Source organism: Neovison vison, chromosome 1 (assembly GCF_020171115.1).
Source record: "Neovison vison isolate M4711 chromosome 1, ASM_NN_V1, whole genome shotgun sequence".
Classification (NCBI taxonomy): domain Eukaryota; kingdom Metazoa; phylum Chordata; class Mammalia; order Carnivora; family Mustelidae; genus Neogale; species Neogale vison.
Window position 1 is genome coordinate 157301135 of NC_058091.1, and position 19404 is coordinate 157320538.

Here is a 19404-nt window from a genome sequence, read left to right on the forward strand (position 1 = left end):
CATGCTGATAGACACCAATGAGAGACAGGGAAAAAAAGAAGTGCAAAGGTTCTGGAAAGAGCCACATTGGTCCCCTCATTGCTGGAATGCCTTCTGAGACTGACTGTCATCCCCGGAACTGTCATGCTGTGTCCACTGGAATGGCTCCAGGGCAATAAGCCAGGCAGGCAAAGTCCACAGGGCATTCTGGACTTTGGCTGGGACAGGATCTCTGGGCAATGGGGGCCTGCGGTCGTTTCCCATTTGGCTGGTTCCGAGCCCTCCCAGCCCGGATGGCTTGGCCTCCCTGGGCCCCCTCAGGGGAGACTTGTAGCGTGCTGTCTTGGTCTACACGATCAGCTTCTGCAGATTGGACGTTCTGCTTCATCAGGAGGCAAAGGCATGGGGGAGGTGTCCTCTAACTTCTCTTCCTTGCTTAGGTTTGCTGCCAGGGCCAGAGTTTCCCTGGCCCCAGAGTCTAGGGCGATGGCAGGGAGGAGGGCCGGTGTGTGTCCTGCCCGTGGTCACTCAGGTGTCAGGGAGGGTATAAAGTGCCCAGTGTCCTTAAGGCCTTCAGGTGCCTTGTGGAGATTGATGACCATCGGGAATGCCATGGAGCCCCGTCCACGCGGCAGGGAGGAGCACCCTTCTGTCTTTCCAAGAGGCAGATGCTCCTTTGGGGCCTCAGGCTTTCGCTGGAGCATGAGCCTTGTTTCTTGTTCCTCGTCCTTGCTGTCCTGTAAAGGACTGCCTCTCAGAAAAGGACGTCTGAATGAATGGGGAGTGGGGAAGCCGAGGCCTCCCTGGTCCTAGGCGTGAGGCCATGTGGAATCGTGCAGCATGGCCAGCAGGTCCTGAAACTCGTCCTCACTGAGGGGTGCTTCCAAGGGTCCCGGAGGCTCCTCCTGCCACAGATGCCCACTCGGATAAGGCTGTGTGTCTTCTTCCCTCTCTGTGGCTGATAGAAACTCCTCTAAGAAACTTGAGGCTTCTGCAGAAGATGGGTGCTGTGGGTCCAGTGCACTAGTGAGCCCAGCAGCAGGGGGGGCCTTCCACCGCCAGCCAGGGGTCTCAGCGTGTGCAGGCTGCCCAGCTGCTGCATCCGGAGCCTGTCCTGTGCTCACGACAATTCCGGACCCCTTGCCCAACCACTGTGGGGCATAGTGGCTACCCAAGGGCCCTGCCTCCTGTACTGGTTGGCAAGGATTGTCATCTGGAGACAGGGGATAGCCTTGGAAGGGCACGGGTACCAAGCCAGGGTGCTCCTGTTGCCGCTGGCATTCCCCTTGGGTCAGGGGACAAAAAGGGGCATGGAGAGCTGAAAGGCACCATCCCTGAGTCGGTCCCATCAGGGAATGGCTCCTCATGGCTTCAGGAGTGGGAGAGTTGCTTCCTCCCTGCCAGGCTTGGGTGGGCGGGGCCGTAGTGGCCTCCACGGCCTGGCTCCCAGGGCCCCCACAGGAAACCAGAGGGGCAAAGCCCATGGAGAGGACAGGAAGGGTCGCTGCAGCAAAAGCCTGCATGCTTCCCAGAGGATTGGAAGGAGCAGGAGCCAGAAGCTGAGAGCATCCAGGGACGCCGGGCTGAGAGCATCCTGGGTCCCCTGGGACAGTCAGGTGAGGACTGGCTTCCTGGTTTGCCGCCCGGTCATTCGAGGGGCCACTTCTGCTCTGCCCTGGGTGCCGAGCTCTTCTGTTCTGGAACCAGACCTGGGACAGAGAAGAGGGGTTGCGGACATGAGAATGAGAAGAAGTGACAGACACCACCTCGGCCTGCCCCTTCCCCTGCTCGGGATCTCTCAGGAAGAAGGCCAGGTCTGTTGCTCTGACTCTCAGGGCAACTCGGTTCACCCCTTTCACCTGGCTCTTGTGAAGTAGGGGCAAGTCCCAGGCAACTGTGGACACCTGGTCTCGATGGAATTCCCACTTGACTGGATGGAATGGCAGCCGCTCAGCTCTGCTCTGCTGTGCTCTGCTCTGCTGAGCTCCCCTCTGTAGTGCTCTGCGTGGTCCCTGCCTAGCGCTCTCTTTGTTTGCCCATTGCAGCTTCCTGACCAGCCATTCCTTGAGTCTTGGGGCCAAGACTTAGCTGACCACCTGCCCTCCTTTCCCAGCCTACTCCAAGTCCTCCGGGCGTCCCTCAGCATTTGACCCCCAGTGTCTGACTGGATGTGATCCCAATGGCAAACCACCTCCTCTGCCTTGGAGGCCTTCAGCCCAGCTGCGGAACTGGCCTCACATCGACACACTCCGTCTACAGGCACAGGTCTTGAGCCCCCAGGGGAAGTCATGGACCGCCAGGACTCCAAATCAACCACACCCGCGTTGGATTTGCCTCTCTGTATTCCTCCGCTGGCTGGATGAGAAGGGGGTTCTCAGGAACGAGCACCCTGAGCCTCCCCTCTTTCCAGGGACAAGACTTGTCAGGGGCCAGGCCCGTACATGCCTCCTTAAAGCAGGCTCACGGGCTCTGGCCCTAAAGGAGTGCCTTGCGGAGAGTCTACTTCCATTGACCATAAAGCTGTTTCACAGGTACTTAACTAGAAACAAGTCTCTCTGGAGCTCGGGGAGAACAAGCCTGCTCAACTGGGCCCCCCCCCCCGGGACCTCTCCCCCACCTGGCCAAGAATCCGAGGGCCGATAATCCTAAATGATTAGGTTATCCAGAAAAGGTGTGGCTTGTGAGCAGGATCCATTCTCGCCCTGGGGTTGCTGAGACCCAGGTCACTGACAAACACTTGGCCACTCACAGGAAGGCAACCCACTCACACTCAGGAAATCCTGGGGGCCACATGGAGAGCGCCCCCAAGCCATCGAAGCACTGACACTTTGCATGACTTCAAGAGAGGTGACAACTTTTCCGTTTCCCCACTCCTGTCCACGCACCATTTCTACACACATGGGCACGACCACCTCACCTTCACAGCCTCCCCTAGCATCCCCATTTCGGCTGACACATTCTGCTTTTGTGCAGTCTATCCTTTGCAAGCTCCATGCTCTCCCCCTACTGCCCAGGCACTGGACCCCGTGGATAACCCCGACGAGCCCACGTTTCTCCAGGAATGTCTCAGGGGCCACTCTCCACTGCACATTCAACAGTTCACAGGCACCCTCCGCACATGTACCTGAATGCGGCATTCCGGGAGGCCTGTGAGTCTGGCCAGCTGTTCTCTGGTAGAAATGCTAGGAAATGGGTTCTTCTCAAAGGCTTGAAGGAGGAGACTGGTTTGGGATGGAGAAATGGCTGTCCGTTTTCTCCTGTCCTCCTTTGGGAAACGTTCTGAAAGGAGAGCAGAGTTAGAAAGAAGGGTTGGGAGCCAAGGCCCATCCAGCGTGGAAAGAGAAGTTGGTGTCCATGTGTGCCTGTGTGTGTGTGTGTGAGTGTGTTTGTGTGTGTGTGTGTGTGTGTGTGTGTGTGTTTGTTTGTGATTTTACATTTTCCTAATAGCTTCTCTTTCCCTGAGCCCATGAGGTCAGCATGGACCCACCCACACAAGCCAGCACTTGCCTCTAGAGCCTGAGGGGACCCAAGAACAGGACTCTGTCCTTCCTGGCACTTTCAGGACAAGAAGATTCACAGCCTTTCTGTCCCAGAAATAACGCACCTGCCCCAGAGGCGGTGTAAACAGAGTGTCCATCGCTGTGAACACGGAAGGCAGCTGCGACAAGGTAACGTGGGTTCCTTTCCTAAGCCCTCTTGCCCAACCCTTGACAAGCCCACGCAGACCCGTTCCTGCGTGAAGGAGAAGCTCCAGAAGAGACCCGTTTGGTAGGCTGGGGACTCACCTGGAGTCCGAGCTGGAGGCTGTTCCTGTCCACACGATGGCCCTTCCCCTTGGGAGTTTGCAGACCCCAATCGGCTCTGCCCGAGCTGTCTCGAGCGCTCGTTCTGGAACCACACCTTAGTGGCAAAAGAAGAACCGACGGTCAGGCAGCACTGGTGAACTGGATCTATCTGTATCTGTATCTGTATCTGAATGTACATCATCGACCTCTATCTCTATGTCTCTCATCTGGCTACCTCCGTATCTTCCATTCCTTTGTGTCCCTCATACCTAAAGTCTCAGAGAGTTTTGTGTGGGCCACGCGATAAGACCTGGCAAATGATTTCTAGGGGAAGTCGGCCTGGATGTGTTGACCCGTTGGAGTGCCCGGGCCATGCCAAGCAGTGGTCCCCGTGTTCTCAGACCAAATGACTTGGAAAGACTTCAAAGGGCATGGGGTCCCCGGGAATGCCCATACAGGAGCCAAAGCATCTGAGCTCCCAGCTGGGCATGGAGATTGACATGCACTGGCTTCAGCCAGATTGTGTCCACAACTTGTGCCCCAGGGAGAATGAAAGAGAAGCTAAGCCTACCTGGATCCTGGACTCTGGAATGTCTAGCTCTCGGGCCAGTCGTTCTCTGGTGGTGATGCCAGGGTACCGGTTCTGCTGGAACAACGCTTGCAGAGCCTCTTTCTGCCACGGCCTCAAAAGAAGCCGCCTCCGTCGGGATCCTGTTGCAGGGTAAATGGCCACTGGATTAGGAAGACTTGCCTAGCAATGGGAACCGGCTCTGCTGCCTCAGCTCTTCACATTCTGCCCTGTCCACCCATTGCCAGGCCAGAGATTATTGTCCCTTGGCCCCCCACGGATTCACTGGAGAGCCTGCTCGATAGGACCCTGGCAGCCTGCCCTCTGCCCGTGGGAACGGGTGATAGTCCAGGATCTAGGGAGATACCAACCTGTCCCGAGCCATGTGATGGCATGCCAACGAATGAGGAGACCCGCGGGGCGAGTGAGGGAGGAAAGCACCTTAGGAGGAACAAAGAGGACCCAACTGCTCCTAAGAAACATCCAGGAAAAATCCGACAGTACATCCTGCCGAGTGCTGCCGCGTTGGAGGTGAAAGTTCCATTTTTGTCAGTGACACCTGAAAGAGGTGCCGAACCTCGACCCATACTCTGCCCCCTGAGATCTAGCTTGCCTATTTTCCAAAGCGGGACTCTTGTTGGGACTCCTGCCCACCGACTTCAGTTTTGCTTCCGACGGCGGCCACGCGCAAGCCTCTCTCGATCCCCTTCCCCCAATCCTCGGTGGATCAGAACCTTCCAGCCTGTGTCCCGGCTGGCAGGGTGGACCCTCTTAGTGCCCCGAAATCCCGGAAAGTAACCGGGGCCTTTGGGGAAAACAAGCGGGGAGCAGGGCCTCTGAGGGTAACTTACCCCTTGATGTGCTGGTGGGAGCCATGCCGCTGCAGTACCTCGGGTCCCAGAGCACTGGCCGGTCGACTGGGCAGGACCTGGGAGCGTGCATCTGATCAAAGCCTAGGATGGCCCACCCCCAATCACTTCGACAGCTCCTGTCGAAGTGAAGCCCTGCCTTCAGTGGTTCCGACCTTTGGGAGAAGAGGTGTTTAGCAGGATTTCGGGACCACCTGAGCCGAGAGCTGGACCTGGGCAGGTGGATGTGCCCGACCCACCCTCCTCTGCATGGAATGTGCCTCTCCCACTCCTGCAAGCTTGTCTCCAGGATGACAGCCCTGACATCGAACGGTGCTGTTGAGACTCTGGGGACTGTTAGGGCCGATTTAATGTTCACACCTGTTTAACTATTAGGGCCTGCTTAGCCAGAGCCACTCCATATTGCCTAGGTAGCCATACTGTTGTTTACATCCACGGACTGCATTCCGGGAATCAATGCCCCAGTGGTTCCTGGGATCGGTACCGGGCATCGATTCCGGAAGTAAACGCCCTAACCACAGAAGCCACATGCCTTGAGGCCTGCGGTTATGCTCTATACAACCAGCCCGTGAGATCGGGGCCGGGTCGCTCTCTTCGGAGGCGGCCCTGGCCTGTCAGTCTGACTTCCAATGCTGGGCATTGAAGAAAGCTTTGCATAACGTTCACTTCGTGTCGGTCTCGTTCCCCTGGCTGGTCAGTCTGACTTCTAATACTCGGCATAGTATAAAGCTTGGCATAGCATTCTCTTTGCCTCATTCTCGTTCCTTTGATAACACACCCCATCTGGGACTGTGTCTAGGACTGGACCCGGTGAAGGCCGTTCTACCCTTGTTTCAGATTCTGGCATGTGGGTGTGGAACGCGAGTCCCCTTTGGCTTCCCAAGACGAGCCTCCTAATTAAGTTCCCTTCTATTGCATCGCATGGCTTTCGATCTTTCTTTCCACTGTTTATGTGTACTGTGTCTTTATCGGAACGCCGGTCTTGTTTCATTGGACAGCTTTCCTTTTCTCCCCTTTTGTTCCATGTTTGCTGATTTTTGTATTACTTGAATAAACAGATTATATGGTAAATGCCCTGGTATCTTCACCTTCCCCCGCCAATTGGGACTGGTCACCCACTTGGCTTGCTGTCTCGGTGCCTTCCACGATTGGGGATTCCGTTTCCAAAGACACCCAGGCAGGTCCCAGGCAGCTCGTGAAGCAACACTTCCCTGTGGATCCAGGCAGGACACTGAGATCAGACAGCTGAGATAGGAGGCACGGAAGAGAGAGATTTCGAGCCAGCCATCGCCATGTATGTGGAATGGATTGCTCCACAGCCTTAGCTGCTTGTGGGGACAAGGGAACCACAAGTTCGGAGGAAAGGCTTGGGACATGTGAACGTGCAGTGTTTGAGACAAGTGGAGATGCTACCATGTCCTGGTCTAAGGGAATCAACGCTCTCCGCCGTCTGAGAGGGATTCAGGCCTCCCTAGGTTTGCCAGAGAGAAACAGTCTGTGCTATGACGACTCCATGACTTTGGGTTTCCACTGGCTCCACCTGGTGTTCCTATTCTTCACTGCTCTTGGCAGGGCGTAGCCAGAGAGACTTGAGCTCTCAATGGAGCGCCCTACGTAATAATGACCTAGGAGGAGAAGCCAGCTGCAGGAACCTGGGAAGCAGATGGAGAAGTTCAGATCAATTCAAAGCAGAATGGAATCCGGAAGGGCCAAGTTGCCTCTCCTGTGAAGCTGGTCTGTGTTTGTGTGTGTGCGTGTGCGTGTGTGTGGGTGTGTGTGTGTGTGTGTGTGTGTATACAAAATACCTAACTCCGCTTACATTGTGGTGGTCCCATCTGTGGTCAAAAGGAAGATGAGATGGAATGTGCCATCAGTCGACCGCTTCAGTGGATTCCCAGAGCCGGCCAGTTATTGAATCGGCCAGGCAACTACCAAGCAACCCGACAGCCAACCAGCGGCCCAAAAGGAAATGGTACACAGAGAACCAAATGACGCACCCATTGCCTTTTGGCTCACTCGGCTCTGCAGTTCCATGAGGTGAACCACAGGGAGACAAGTAGAACCCAGTAGAAAGAGGCGGAAAAGGGAGTCATTTTCGCAGGACGTGACGGCAGTCCCAGAGCATTTCCTAATGGTAGGGGTGAGTGTGTGTGCGGGTCAGAGGGTGTGCTCGTGCTTCCGTCCCAGAGGAACCAGTGGCTTTCGGTCAAGAAACGGCATCTGCAGAAACAGAGTAATCGCATCTCCTGGAAGCTCGAGGGGATCTCCCCGGCCAGGTAGTTGGTGGCTCTCCTGGCTGGGCTTTTCCCCATGGTGGCTTGCAGCACGAGGAGACAGGTGGGCAGGGGGCCTCCCCAGAGGGTGCCCTCGAACTTTCTGGGCGCCGTTGTCTGAGCACAGAGGTTTGAGGAATGCGCAAAACCCCCACAATGGTCAAGTGCCGAGTCCTGACTGGAGCCTATCGAGGGCAGCTGACCATCAGCGCAGCTCTCTGTGGCTTTTCCAGACATTGCTGTCCTGACGTTGCAGGTGGCCTCCAGGCACTGCCTGAGGCTGACCCTCAACAAGACGAGGAGCCGTGCTGAAGCCCCGAGACCATGTCCCGCAGACACGTGGATCCTGTTTTTGGCGCCTCATTCTTCCGCTTGGGTGATCTCTATCAGAGGGCGAGACGATCCCTTTGAGGGATCCCAGGGGTGGCACAGCTGGGGGAAGAGGCCCTGACAGATCCGAGGCCCTGGGGCCTTGGCCTCCAAGCCCACGAGTAAGAACCCGCTAACGGGCAGACTTCCTGCAGCTTCCACATGGACACCTCCTCTGCCAAGCTATTTTCCAGAGTGGTGCTGCGTGTCGCACACATGCCAGGGGCTTGAGACCTCGCTGATGTGCATGGCACTGGCCATGCATGGAGAGGACAGGCTCCAGGGCTCATGTCCGTCCTTGAGAATCTGGTGTGGCTGGCCTTGGACCCCAGTGTGGCTGCAGCCCTGTTCTTCCCTCCACATCATGTGTGCAGAAAGGCCAGCCCCAAGAATCCACAGACCTTGGAAACACGGCCAGAGGAGACTGAGGTCCTCCCAACCCCACAAGAGAGCCATTCCACCATGTAGCTTCTCTAGACACAACCCAAACCCCGTCTGTCCCGAGGACACTTTGGCTAGGCACATTCCAGATATCCTAACCCACTCTGTTCGGGGAGGGAGAGACACTAGCTTCCACCCAGCCTACAAAAGCTACAGGTTGATGTATCCCTAGAGCCAACTGAAGAACAAAACACTAGGGCTGGTGAGATGTGGAGGGTTTCCAGCACAAGCTCCATCCACAGAGATATACCCGCGATCCACCTGTGGAACTAGGCACGTAGCCACATGGGGCTACAGATACATTTGTGCAAAAGAGCATGTGGATAGTGAGAGAGATCGAGTTGGCCGGAAGTGACCAAGGTCAGACTTCTTTGGTTCCTTGCAACATGGATCCCATACGTGTTGGCCATGGGTTTAGGGTTGGACTCAAGAAACCAAATACACAGCCTCTCATCTCCCAGGGCACATGGGAAAGTGGTAGGGACAGAAGAAAAAACCGAGGAAATAACCCAGTGAAGCCCACCTGAAATTACAAAAGGTTTTGACCACATCCCTTTCCCCGGTGGTTCTGTACCCATACTCTAAGAAGCATAAGCATGATCGTGAGACTGTGTGGACATCTGCAGGTATCCACGTGTGAAAGAAAATGAGATAGAGGAAGAAGGAAAGGTCGACTGAGATCTGAAGAAAGGGAAAGAGAGAAAAGGAGGAAGGGCAGGGGCATAAAGCAAGGTTGGGGGAGGGGGCTGTGACTCAATGCCTGCCTTCCATGATGATCCTTACGTGGGAATTTGGCCTCCGCTGAGAAGAGTGGAGTCAGGTACAGTGTGCGTGGAAAGACTTCCACTTGTGCTCCACCTACATCCCTTGGAGGAATGCTTGCACAGAAGGCACCCTCCGTGCAGGCGGAGGGGGATGACTGCTAGGAAGTGTTGGTGCAGCCTCTCGGGCTTGTCTGTGCCAGAAGATCCGAACTACACGTGGACATGCCGATGGCTTCCACAGTCCATCCCTGGGCCAGAAAGCATCACCAGTCTCTGAGGATGGGCAAGCATGACCGGACGGTTGGGGATCGGAATGAATCATGACCAGACACCGTACTGGGGAGCCAAAGATAGGTTTATTATGTCAATGGAGTGTCCCATGGACCTTGAAAATCCAGGATGGATTTCCTCAAAGTTCCCTTTCGCAAGGGAGAGGAGTGGCCCCGCCAAAGGAAGATCACAAAGATGCTGACAGGGAGTATCTGTCTTCTTCCTGAATAGCGAGAGAACATTGTATGTAGTGAGCATGCTGATAGACACCAATGAGAGACAGGGAAAAAAAGAAGTGCAAAGGTTCTGGAAAGAGCCACATTGGTCCCCTCATTGCTGGAATGCCTTCTGAGACTGACTGTCATCCCCGGAACTGTCATGCTGTGTCCACTGGAATGGCTCCAGGGCAATAAGCCAGGCAGGCAAAGTCCACAGGGCATTCTGGACTTTGGCTGGGACAGGATCTCTGGGCAATGGGGGCCTGCGGTCGTTTCCCATTTGGCTGGTTCCGAGCCCTCCCAGCCCGGATGGCTTGGCCTCCCTGGGCCCCCTCAGGGGAGACTTGTAGCGTGCTGTCTTGGTCTACACGATCAGCTTCTGCAGATTGGACGTTCTGCTTCATCAGGAGGCAAAGGCATGGGGGAGGTGTCCTCTAACTTCTCTTCCTTGCTTAGGTTTGCTGCCAGGGCCAGAGTTTCCCTGGCCCCAGAGTCTAGGGCGATGGCAGGGAGGAGGGCCGGTGTGTGTCCTGCCCGTGGTCACTCAGGTGTCAGGGAGGGTATAAAGTGCCCAGTGTCCTTAAGGCCTTCAGGTGCCTTGTGGAGATTGATGACCATCGGGAATGCCATGGAGCCCCGTCCACGCGGCAGGGAGGAGCACCCTTCTGTCTTTCCAAGAGGCAGATGCTCCTTTGGGGCCTCAGGCTTTCGCTGGAGCATGAGCCTTGTTTCTTGTTCCTCGTCCTTGCTGTCCTGTAAAGGACTGCCTCTCAGAAAAGGACGTCTGAATGAATGGGGAGTGGGGAAGCCGAGGCCTCCCTGGTCCTAGGCGTGAGGCCATGTGGAATCGTGCAGCATGGCCAGCAGGTCCTGAAACTCGTCCTCACTGAGGGGTGCTTCCAAGGGTCCCGGAGGCTCCTCCTGCCACAGATGCCCACTCGGATAAGGCTGTGTGTCTTCTTCCCTCTCTGTGGCTGATAGAAACTCCTCTAAGAAACTTGAGGCTTCTGCAGAAGATGGGTGCTGTGGGTCCAGTGCACTAGTGAGCCCAGCAGCAGGGGGGGCCTTCCACCGCCAGCCAGGGGTCTCAGCGTGTGCAGGCTGCCCAGCTGCTGCATCCGGAGCCTGTCCTGTGCTCACGACAATTCCGGACCCCTTGCCCAACCACTGTGGGGCATAGTGGCTACCCAAGGGCCCTGCCTCCTGTACTGGTTGGCAAGGATTGTCATCTGGAGACAGGGGATAGCCTTGGAAGGGCACGGGTACCAAGCCAGGGTGCTCCTGTTGCCGCTGGCATTCCCCTTGGGTCAGGGGACAAAGAGGGGCATGGAGAGCTGAAAGGCACCATCCCTGAGTCGGTCCCATCAGGGAATGGCTCCTCATGGCTTCAGGAGTGGGAGAGTTGCTTCCTCCCTGCCAGGCTTGGGTGGGCGGGGCCGTAGTGGCCTCCACGGCCTGGCTCCCAGGGCCCCCACAGGAAACCAGAGGGGCAAAGCCCATGGAGAGGACAGGAAGGGTCGCTGCAGCAAAAGCCTGCATGCTTCCCAGAGGATTGGAAGGAGCAGGAGCCAGAAGCTGAGAGCATCCAGGGACGCCGGGCTGAGAGCATCCTGGGTCCCCTGGGACAGTCATGTGAGGACTGGCTTCCTGGTTTGCCGCCCGGTCATTCGAGGGGCCACTTCTGCTCTGCCCTGGGTGCCGAGCTCTTCTGTTCTGGAACCAGACCTGGGACAGAGAAGAGGGGTTGCGGACATGAGAATGAGAAGAAGTGACAGACACCACCTCGGCCTGCCCCTTCCCCTGCTCGGGATCTCTCAGGAAGAAGGCCAGGTCTGTTGCTCTGACTCTCAGGGCAACTCGGTTCACCCCTTTCACCTGGCTCTTGTGAAGTAGGGGCAAGTCCCAGGCAACTGTGGACACCTGGTCTCGATGGAATTCCCACTTGACTGGATGGAATGGCAGCCGCTCAGCTCTGCTCTGCTGTGCTCTGCTCTGCTGAGCTCCCCTCTGTAGTGCTCTGCGTGGTTCCTGCCTAGCGCTCTCTTTGTTTGCCCATTGCAGCTTCCTGACCAGCCATTCCTTGAGTCTTGGGGCCAAGACTTAGCTGACCACCTGCCCTCCTTTCCCAGCCTACTCCAAGTCCTCCGGGCGTCCCTCAGCATTTGACCCCCAGTGTCTGACTGGATGTGATCCCAATGGCAAACCACCTCCTCTGCCTTGGAGGCCTTCAGCCCAGCTGCGGAACTGGCCTCACATCGACACACTCCGTCTACAGGCACAGGTCTTGAGCCCCCAGGGGAAGTCATGGACCGCCAGGACTCCAAATCAACCACACCCGCGTTGGATTTGCCTCTCTGTATTCCTCCGCTGGCTGGATGAGAAGGGGGTTCTCAGGAACGAGCACCCTGAGCCTCCCCTCTTTCCAGGGACAAGACTTGTCAGGGGCCAGGCCCGTACATGCCTCCTTAAAGCAGGCTCACGGGCTCTGGCCCTAAAGGAGTGCCTTGCGGAGAGTCTACTTCCATTGACCATAAAGCTGTTTCACAGGTACTTAACTAGAAACAAGTCTCTCTGGAGCTCGGGGAGAACAAGCCTGCTCAACTGGGCCCCCCCCCCCCCCGGGACCTCTCCCCCACCTGGCCAAGAATCCGAGGGCCGATAATCCTAAATGATTAGGTTATCCAGAAAAGGTGTGGCTTGTGAGCAGGATCCATTCTCGCCCTGGGGTTGCTGAGACCCAGGTCACTGACAAACACTTGGCCACTCACAGGAAGGCAACCCACTCACACTCAGGAAATCCTGGGGGCCACATGGAGAGCGCCCCCAAGCCATCGAAGCACTGACACTTTGCATGACTTCAAGAGAGGTGACAACTTTTCCGTTTCCCCACTCCTGTCCACGCGCCATTTCTACACACATGGGCACGACCACCTCACCTTCACAGCCTCCCCTAGCATCCCCATTTCGGCTGACACATTCTGCTTTTGTGCAGTCTATCCTTTGCAAGCTCCATGCTCTCCCCCTACTGCCCAGGCACTGGACCCCGTGGATAACCCCGACGAGCCCACGTTTCTCCAGGAATGTCTCAGGGGCCACTCTCCACTGCACATTCAACAGTTCACAGGCACCCTCCGCACATGTACCTGAATGCGGCATTCCGGGAGGCCTGTGAGTCTGGCCAGCTGTTCTCTGGTAGAAATGCTAGGAAATGGGTTCTTCTCAAAGGCTTGAAGGAGGAGACTGGTTTGGGATGGAGAAATGGCTGTCCGTTTTCTCCTGTCCTCCTTTGGGAAACGTTCTGAAAGGAGAGCAGAGTTAGAAAGAAGGGTTGGGAGCCAAGGCCCATCCAGCGTGGAAAGAGAAGTTGGTGTCCGTGTGTGCCTGTGTGTGTGTGTGTGAGTGTGTTTGTGTGTGTGTGTGTGTGTGTGTGTGTTTGTTTGTGATTTTACATTTTCCTAATAGCTTCTCTTTCCCTGAGTCCATGAGGTCAGCATGGACCCACCCACACAAGCCAGCACTTGCCTCTAGAGCCTGAGGGGACCCAAGAACAGGACTCTGTCCTTCCTGGCACTTTCAGGACAAGAAGATTCACAGCCTTTCTGTCCCAGAAATAACGCACCTGCCCCAGAGGCGGTGTAAACAGAGTGTCCATCGCTGTGAACACGGAAGGCAGCTGCGACAAGGTAACGTGGGTTCCTTTCCTAAGCCCTCTTGCCCAACCCTTGACAAGCCCACGCAGACCCGTTCCTGCGTGAAGGAGAAGCTCCAGAAGAGACCCGTTTGGTAGGCTGGGGACTCACCTGGAGTCCGAGCTGGAGGCTGTTCCTGTCCACACGATGGCCCTTCCCCTTGGGAGTTTGCAGACCCCAATCGGCTCTGCCCGAGCTGTCTCGAGCGCTCGTTCTGGAACCACACCTTAGTGGCAAAAGAAGAACCGACGGTCAGGCAGCACTGGTGAACTGGATCTATCTGTATCTGTATCTGTATCTGAATGTACATCATCGACCTCTATCTCTATGTCTCTCATCTGGCTACCTCCGTATCTTCCATTCCTTTGTGTCCCTCATACCTAAAGTCTCAGAGAGTTTTGTGTGGGCCACGCGATAAGACCTGGCAAATGATTTCTAGGGGAAGTCGGCCTGGATGTGTTGACCCGTTGGAGTGCCCGGGCCATGCCAAGCAGTGGTCCCCGTGTTCTCAGACCAAATGACTTGGAAAGACTTCAAAGGGCATGGGGTCCCCGGGAATGCCCATACAGGAGCCAAAGCATCTGAGCTCCCAGCTGGGCATGGAGATTGACATGCACTGGCTTCAGCCAGATTGTGTCCACAACTTGTGCCCCAGGGAGAATGAAAGAGAAGCTAAGCCTACCTGGATCCTGGACTCTGGAATGTCTAGCTCTCGGGCCAGTCGTTCTCTGGTGGTGATGCCAGGGTACCGGTTCTGCTGGAACAACGCTTGCAGAGCCTCTTTCTGCCACGGCCTCAAAAGAAGCCGCCTCCGTCGGGATCCTGTTGCAGGGTAAATGGCCACTGGATTAGGAAGACTTGCCTAGCAATGGGAACCGGCTCTGCTGCCTCAGCTCTTCACATTCTGCCCTGTCCACCCATTGCCAGGCCAGAGATTATTGTCCCTTGGCCCCCCACGGATTCACTGGAGAGCCTGCTCGATAGGACCCTGGCAGCCTGCCCTCTGCCCGTGGGAACGGGTGATAGTCCAGGATCTAGGGAGATACCAACCTGTCCCGAGCCATGTGATGGCATGCCAACGAATGAGGAGACCCGCGGGGCGAGTGAGGGAGGAAAGCACCTTAGGAGGAACAAAGAGGACCCAACTGCTCCTAAGAAACATCCAGGAAAAATCCGACAGTACATCCTGCCGAGTGCTGCCGCGTTGGAGGTGAAAGTTCCATTTTTGTCAGTGACACCTGAAAGAGGTGCCGAACCTCGACCCATACTCTGCCCCCTGAGATCTAGCTTGCCTATTTTCCAAAGCGGGACTCTTGTTGGGACTCCTGCCCACCGACTTCAGTTTTGCTTCCGACGGCGGCCACGCGCAAGCCTCTCTCGATCCCCTTCCCCCAATCCTCTGTGGATCAGAACCTTCCAGCCTGTGTCCCGGCTGGCAGGGTGGACCCTCTTAGTGCCCCGAAATCCCGGAAAGTAACCGGGGCCTTTGGGGAAAACAAGCGGGGAGCAGGGCCTCTGAGGGTAACTTACCCCTTGATGTGCTGGTGGGAGCCATGCCGCTGCAGTACCTCGGGTCCCAGAGCACTGGCCGGTCGACTGGGCAGGACCTGGGAGCGTGCATCTGATCAAAGCCTAGGATGGCCCACCCCCAATCACTTCGACAGCTCCTGTCGAAGTGAAGCCCTGCCTTCAGTGGTTCCGACCTTTGGGAGAAGAGGTGTTCAGCAGGATTTCGGGACCACCTGAGCCGAGAGCTGGACCTGGGCAGGTGGATGTGCCCGACCCACCCTCCTCTGCATGGAATGTGCCTCTCCCACTCCTGCAAGCTTGTCTCCAGGATGACAGCCCTGACATCGAACGGTGCTGTTGAGACTCTGGGGACTGTTAGGGCCGATTTAATGTTCACACCTGTTTAACTATTAGGGCCTGCTTAGCCAGAGCCACTCCATATTGCCTAGGTAGCCATACTGTTGTTTACATCCACGGACTGCATTCCGGGAATCAATGCCCCAGTGGTTCCTGGGATCGGTACCGGGCATCGATTCCGGAAGTAAACGCCCTAACCACAGAAGCCACATGCCTTGAGGCCTGCGGTTATGCTCTATACAACCAGCCCGTGAGATCGGGGCCGGGTCGCTCTCTTCGGAGGCGGCCCTGGCCTGTCAGTCTGACTTCCAATGCTGGGCATTGAAGAAAGCTTTGCATAACGTTCACTTCGTGTCGGTCTCGTTCCCCTGGCTGGTCAGTCTGACTTCTAATACTCGGCATAGTATAAAGCTTGGCATAGCATTCTCTTTGCCTCATTCTCGTTCCTTTGATAACACACCCCATCTGGGACTGTGTCTAGGACTGGACCCGGTGAAGGCCGTTCTACCCTTGTTTCAGATTCTGGCATGTGGGTGTGGAACGCGAGTCCCCTTTGGCTTCCCAAGACGAGCCTCCTAATTAAGTTCCCTTCTATTGCATCGCATGGCTTTCGATCTTTCTTTCCACTGTTTATGTGTACTGTGTCTTTATCGGAACGCCGGTCTTGTTTCATTGGACAGCTTTCCTTTTCTCCCCTTTTGTTCCATGTTTGCTGATTTTTGTATTACTTGAATAAACAGATTATATGGTAAATGCCCTGGTATCTTCACCTTCCCCCGCCAATTGGGACTGGTCACCCACTTGGCTTGCTGTCTCGGTGCCTTCCACGATTGGGGATTCCGTTTCCAAAGACACCCAGGCAGGTCCCAGGCAGCTCGTGAAGCAACACTTCCCTGTGGATCCAGGCAGGACACTGAGATCAGACAGCTGAGATAGGAGGCACGGAAGAGAGAGATTTCGAGCCAGCCATCGCCATGTATGTGGAATGGATTGCTCCACAGCCTTAGCTGCTTGTGGGGACAAGGGAACCACAAGTTCGGAGGAAAGGCTTGGGACATGTGAACGTGCAGTGTTTGAGACAAGTGGAGATGCTACCATGTCCTGGTCTAAGGGAATCAACGCTCTCCGCCGTCTGAGAGGGATTCAGGCCTCCCTAGGTTTGCCAGAGAGAAACAGTCTGTGCTATGACGACTCCATGACTTTGGGTTTCCACTGGCTCCACCTGGTGTTCCTATTCTTCACTGCTCTTGGCAGGGCGTAGCCAGAGAGACTTGAGCTCTCAATGGAGCGCCCTACGTAATAATGACCTAGGAGGAGAAGCCAGCTGCAGGAACCTGGGAAGCAGATGGAGAAGTTCAGATCAATTCAAAGCAGAATGGAATCCGGAAGGGCCAAGTTGCCTCTCCTGTGAAGCTGGTCTGTGTTTGTGTGTGTGCGTGTGCGTGTGTGTGGGTGTGTGTGTGTGTGTGTGTGTGTATACAAAATACCTAACTCCGCTTACATTGTGGTGGTCCCATCTGTGGTCAAAAGGAAGATGAGATGGAATGTGCCATCAGTCGACCGCTTCAGTGGATTCCCAGAGCCGGCCAGTTATTGAATCGGCCAGGCAACTACCAAGCAACCCGACAGCCAACCAGCGGCCCAAAAGGAAATGGTACACAGAGAACCAAATGACGCACCCATTGCCTTTTGGCTCACTCGGCTCTGCAGTTCCATGAGGTGAACCACAGGGAGACAAGTAGAACCCAGTAGAAAGAGGCGGAAAAGGGAGTCATTTTCGCAGGACGTGACGGCAGTCCCAGAGCATTTCCTAATGGTAGGGGTGAGTGTGTGTGCGGGTCAGAGGGTGTGCTCGTGCTTCCGTCCCAGAGGAACCAGTGGCTTTCGGTCAAGAAACGGCATCTGCAGAAACAGAGTAATCGCATCTCCTGGAAGCTCGAGGGGATCTCCCCGGCCAGGTAGTTGGTGGCTCTCCTGGCTGGGCTTTTCCCCATGGTGGCTTGCAGCACGAGGAGACAGGTGGGCAGGGGGCCTCCCCAGAGGGTGCCCTCGAACTTTCTGGGCGCCGTTGTCTGAGCACAGAGGTTTGAGGAATGCGCAAAACCCCCACAATGGTCAAGTGCCGAGTCCTGACTGGAGCCTATCGAGGGCAGCTGACCATCAGCGCAGCTCTCTGTGGCTTTTCCAGACATTGCTGTCCTGACGTTGCAGGTGGCCTCCAGGCACTGCCTGAGGCTGACCCTCAACAAGACGAGGAGCCGTGCTGAAGCCCCGAGACCATGTCCCGCAGACACGTGGATCCTGTTTTTGGCGCCTCATTCTTCCGCTTGGGTGATCTCTATCAGAGGGCGAGACGATCCCTTTGAGGGATCCCAGGGGTGGCACAGCTGGGGGAAGAGGCCCTGACAGATCCGAGGCCCTGGGGCCTTGGCCTCCAAGCCCACGAGTAAGAACCCGCTAACGGGCAGACTTCCTGCAGCTTCCACATGGACACCTCCTCTGCCAAGCTATTTTCCAGAGTGGTGCTGCGTGTTGCACACATGCCAGGGGCTTGAGACCTCGCTGATGTGCATGGCACTGGCCATGCATGGAGAGGACAGGCTCCAGGGCTCATGTCCGTCCTTGAGAATCTGGTGTGGCTGGCCTTGGACCCCAGTGTGGCTGCAGCCCTGTTCTTCCCTCCACATCATGTGTGCAGAAAGGCCAGCCCCAAGAATCCACAGACCTTGGAAACACGGCCAGAGGAGACTGAGGTCCTCCCAACCCCACAAGAGAGCCATTCCACCATGTAGCTTCTCTAGACACAACCCAAACCCCGTCTGTCCCGAGGACACTTTGGCTAGGCACATTCCAGATATCCTAACCCACTCTGTTCGGGGAGGGAGAGACACTAGCTTCCACCCAGCCTACAAAAGCTACAGGTTGATGTATCCCTAGAGCCAACTGAAGAACAAAACACTAGGGCTGGTGAGATGTGGAGGGTTTCCAGCACAAGCTCCATCCACAGAGATATACCCGCGATCCACCTGTGGAACTAGGCACGTAGCCACATGGGGCTACAGATACATTTGTGCAAAAGAGCATGTGGATAGTGAGAGAGATCGAGTTGGCCGGAAGTGACCAAGGTCAGACTTCTTTGGTTCCTTGCAACATGGATCCCATACGTGTTGGCCATGGGTTTAGGGTTGGACTCAAGAAACCAAATACACAGCCTCTCATCTCCCAGGGCACATGGGAAAGTGGTAGGGACAGAAGAAAAAACCGAGGAAATAACCCAGTGAAGCCCACCTGAATCTACAAAAGTTTTTGACCACATCCCTTTCCCCAGTGGTTCTGTACCCATACTCTAAGAAGCATAAGCATGATCGTGAGACTGTGTGGACATCTGCAGGTATCCACGTGTGAAAGAAAATGAGATAGAGGAAGAAGGAAAGGTCGACTGAGATCTGAAGAAAGGGAAAGAGAGAAAAGGAGGAAGGGCAGGGGCTTAAAGCAAGGTTGGGGGGGGGCTGTGACTCAATGCCTGCCTTCCATGATGATCCTTACGTGGGAATTTGGCCTCCGCTGAGAAGAGTGGAGTCAGGTACAGTGTGCGTGGAAAGACTTCCACTTGTGCTCCACCTACATCCCTTGGAGGAATGCTTGCACAGAAGGCACCCACCGGGCAGGCGGAGGAGGATGAATGCTAGGAAGTGTTGGTGCAGCCTCTCGGGCTTGTCTGTGCCAGAAGCTCTGAACTACACGTGGACATGCCGATGGCTTCCACAGTCCATCCCCGGGCCAGAAAGCATCACCAGTCTCTGAGGATGGGCAAGCATGACCGGACGGTTGGGGATCGGAATGAATCATGACCAGACAACGTACTGGAGAGCCAAAGATAGGTTTATTAGGTCAATGGAGTGTCCCATGGACCTTGAAAATCCAGGATGGATTTCCTCAAAGTTCCCTTTCGCAAGGGAGAGGAGTGGCCCCGCCAAAGGAAGATCACAAAGATGCTGACAGGGAGTATCTGTCTTCTTCCTGAGAAGCGAGAGAACATTGTATGTAGTGAGCATGCTGATAGACACCAACCAGAGAAAGGGAAAAAAAGAAGTACAAAGGTTCTGGAAAGAGCCACATTGGTCCCCTCATTGCTGGAATGCCTTCTGAGACTGACTGTCATCCCCGGAACTGTCATGCTGTGTCCACTGGAATGGCTCCAGGGCAATAAGCCAGGCAGGCAAAGTCCACAGGGCATTCTGGACTTTGGCTGGGACAGGATCTCTGGGCAATGGGGGCCTGCGGTCGTTTCCCGTTTGGCTGGTTCCGAGCCC

General features: G+C 55.8%; 1 protein-coding gene across 1 annotated transcript; it reads right to left on the minus strand.

Annotated features, from left to right (window-relative positions):
* Window positions 1–788: 788 nt before the first annotated feature.
* LOC122912041 (double homeobox protein 4C-like) lies at window positions 789–14780 on the minus strand. Its single transcript, XM_044257361.1, has 8 exons — window positions 14756–14780; window positions 13908–14047; window positions 13337–13451; window positions 4336–4475; window positions 3778–3879; window positions 3104–3244; window positions 1604–1688; window positions 789–1264 (listed from the first exon to the last, which is right to left on the minus strand). The coding sequence occupies exons 1-8, from the start codon at window positions 14778–14780 to the stop codon at window positions 789–791; spliced, it is 1224 nt and encodes a 407-aa protein (XP_044113296.1).
* Window positions 14781–19404: the final 4624 nt, after the last annotated feature.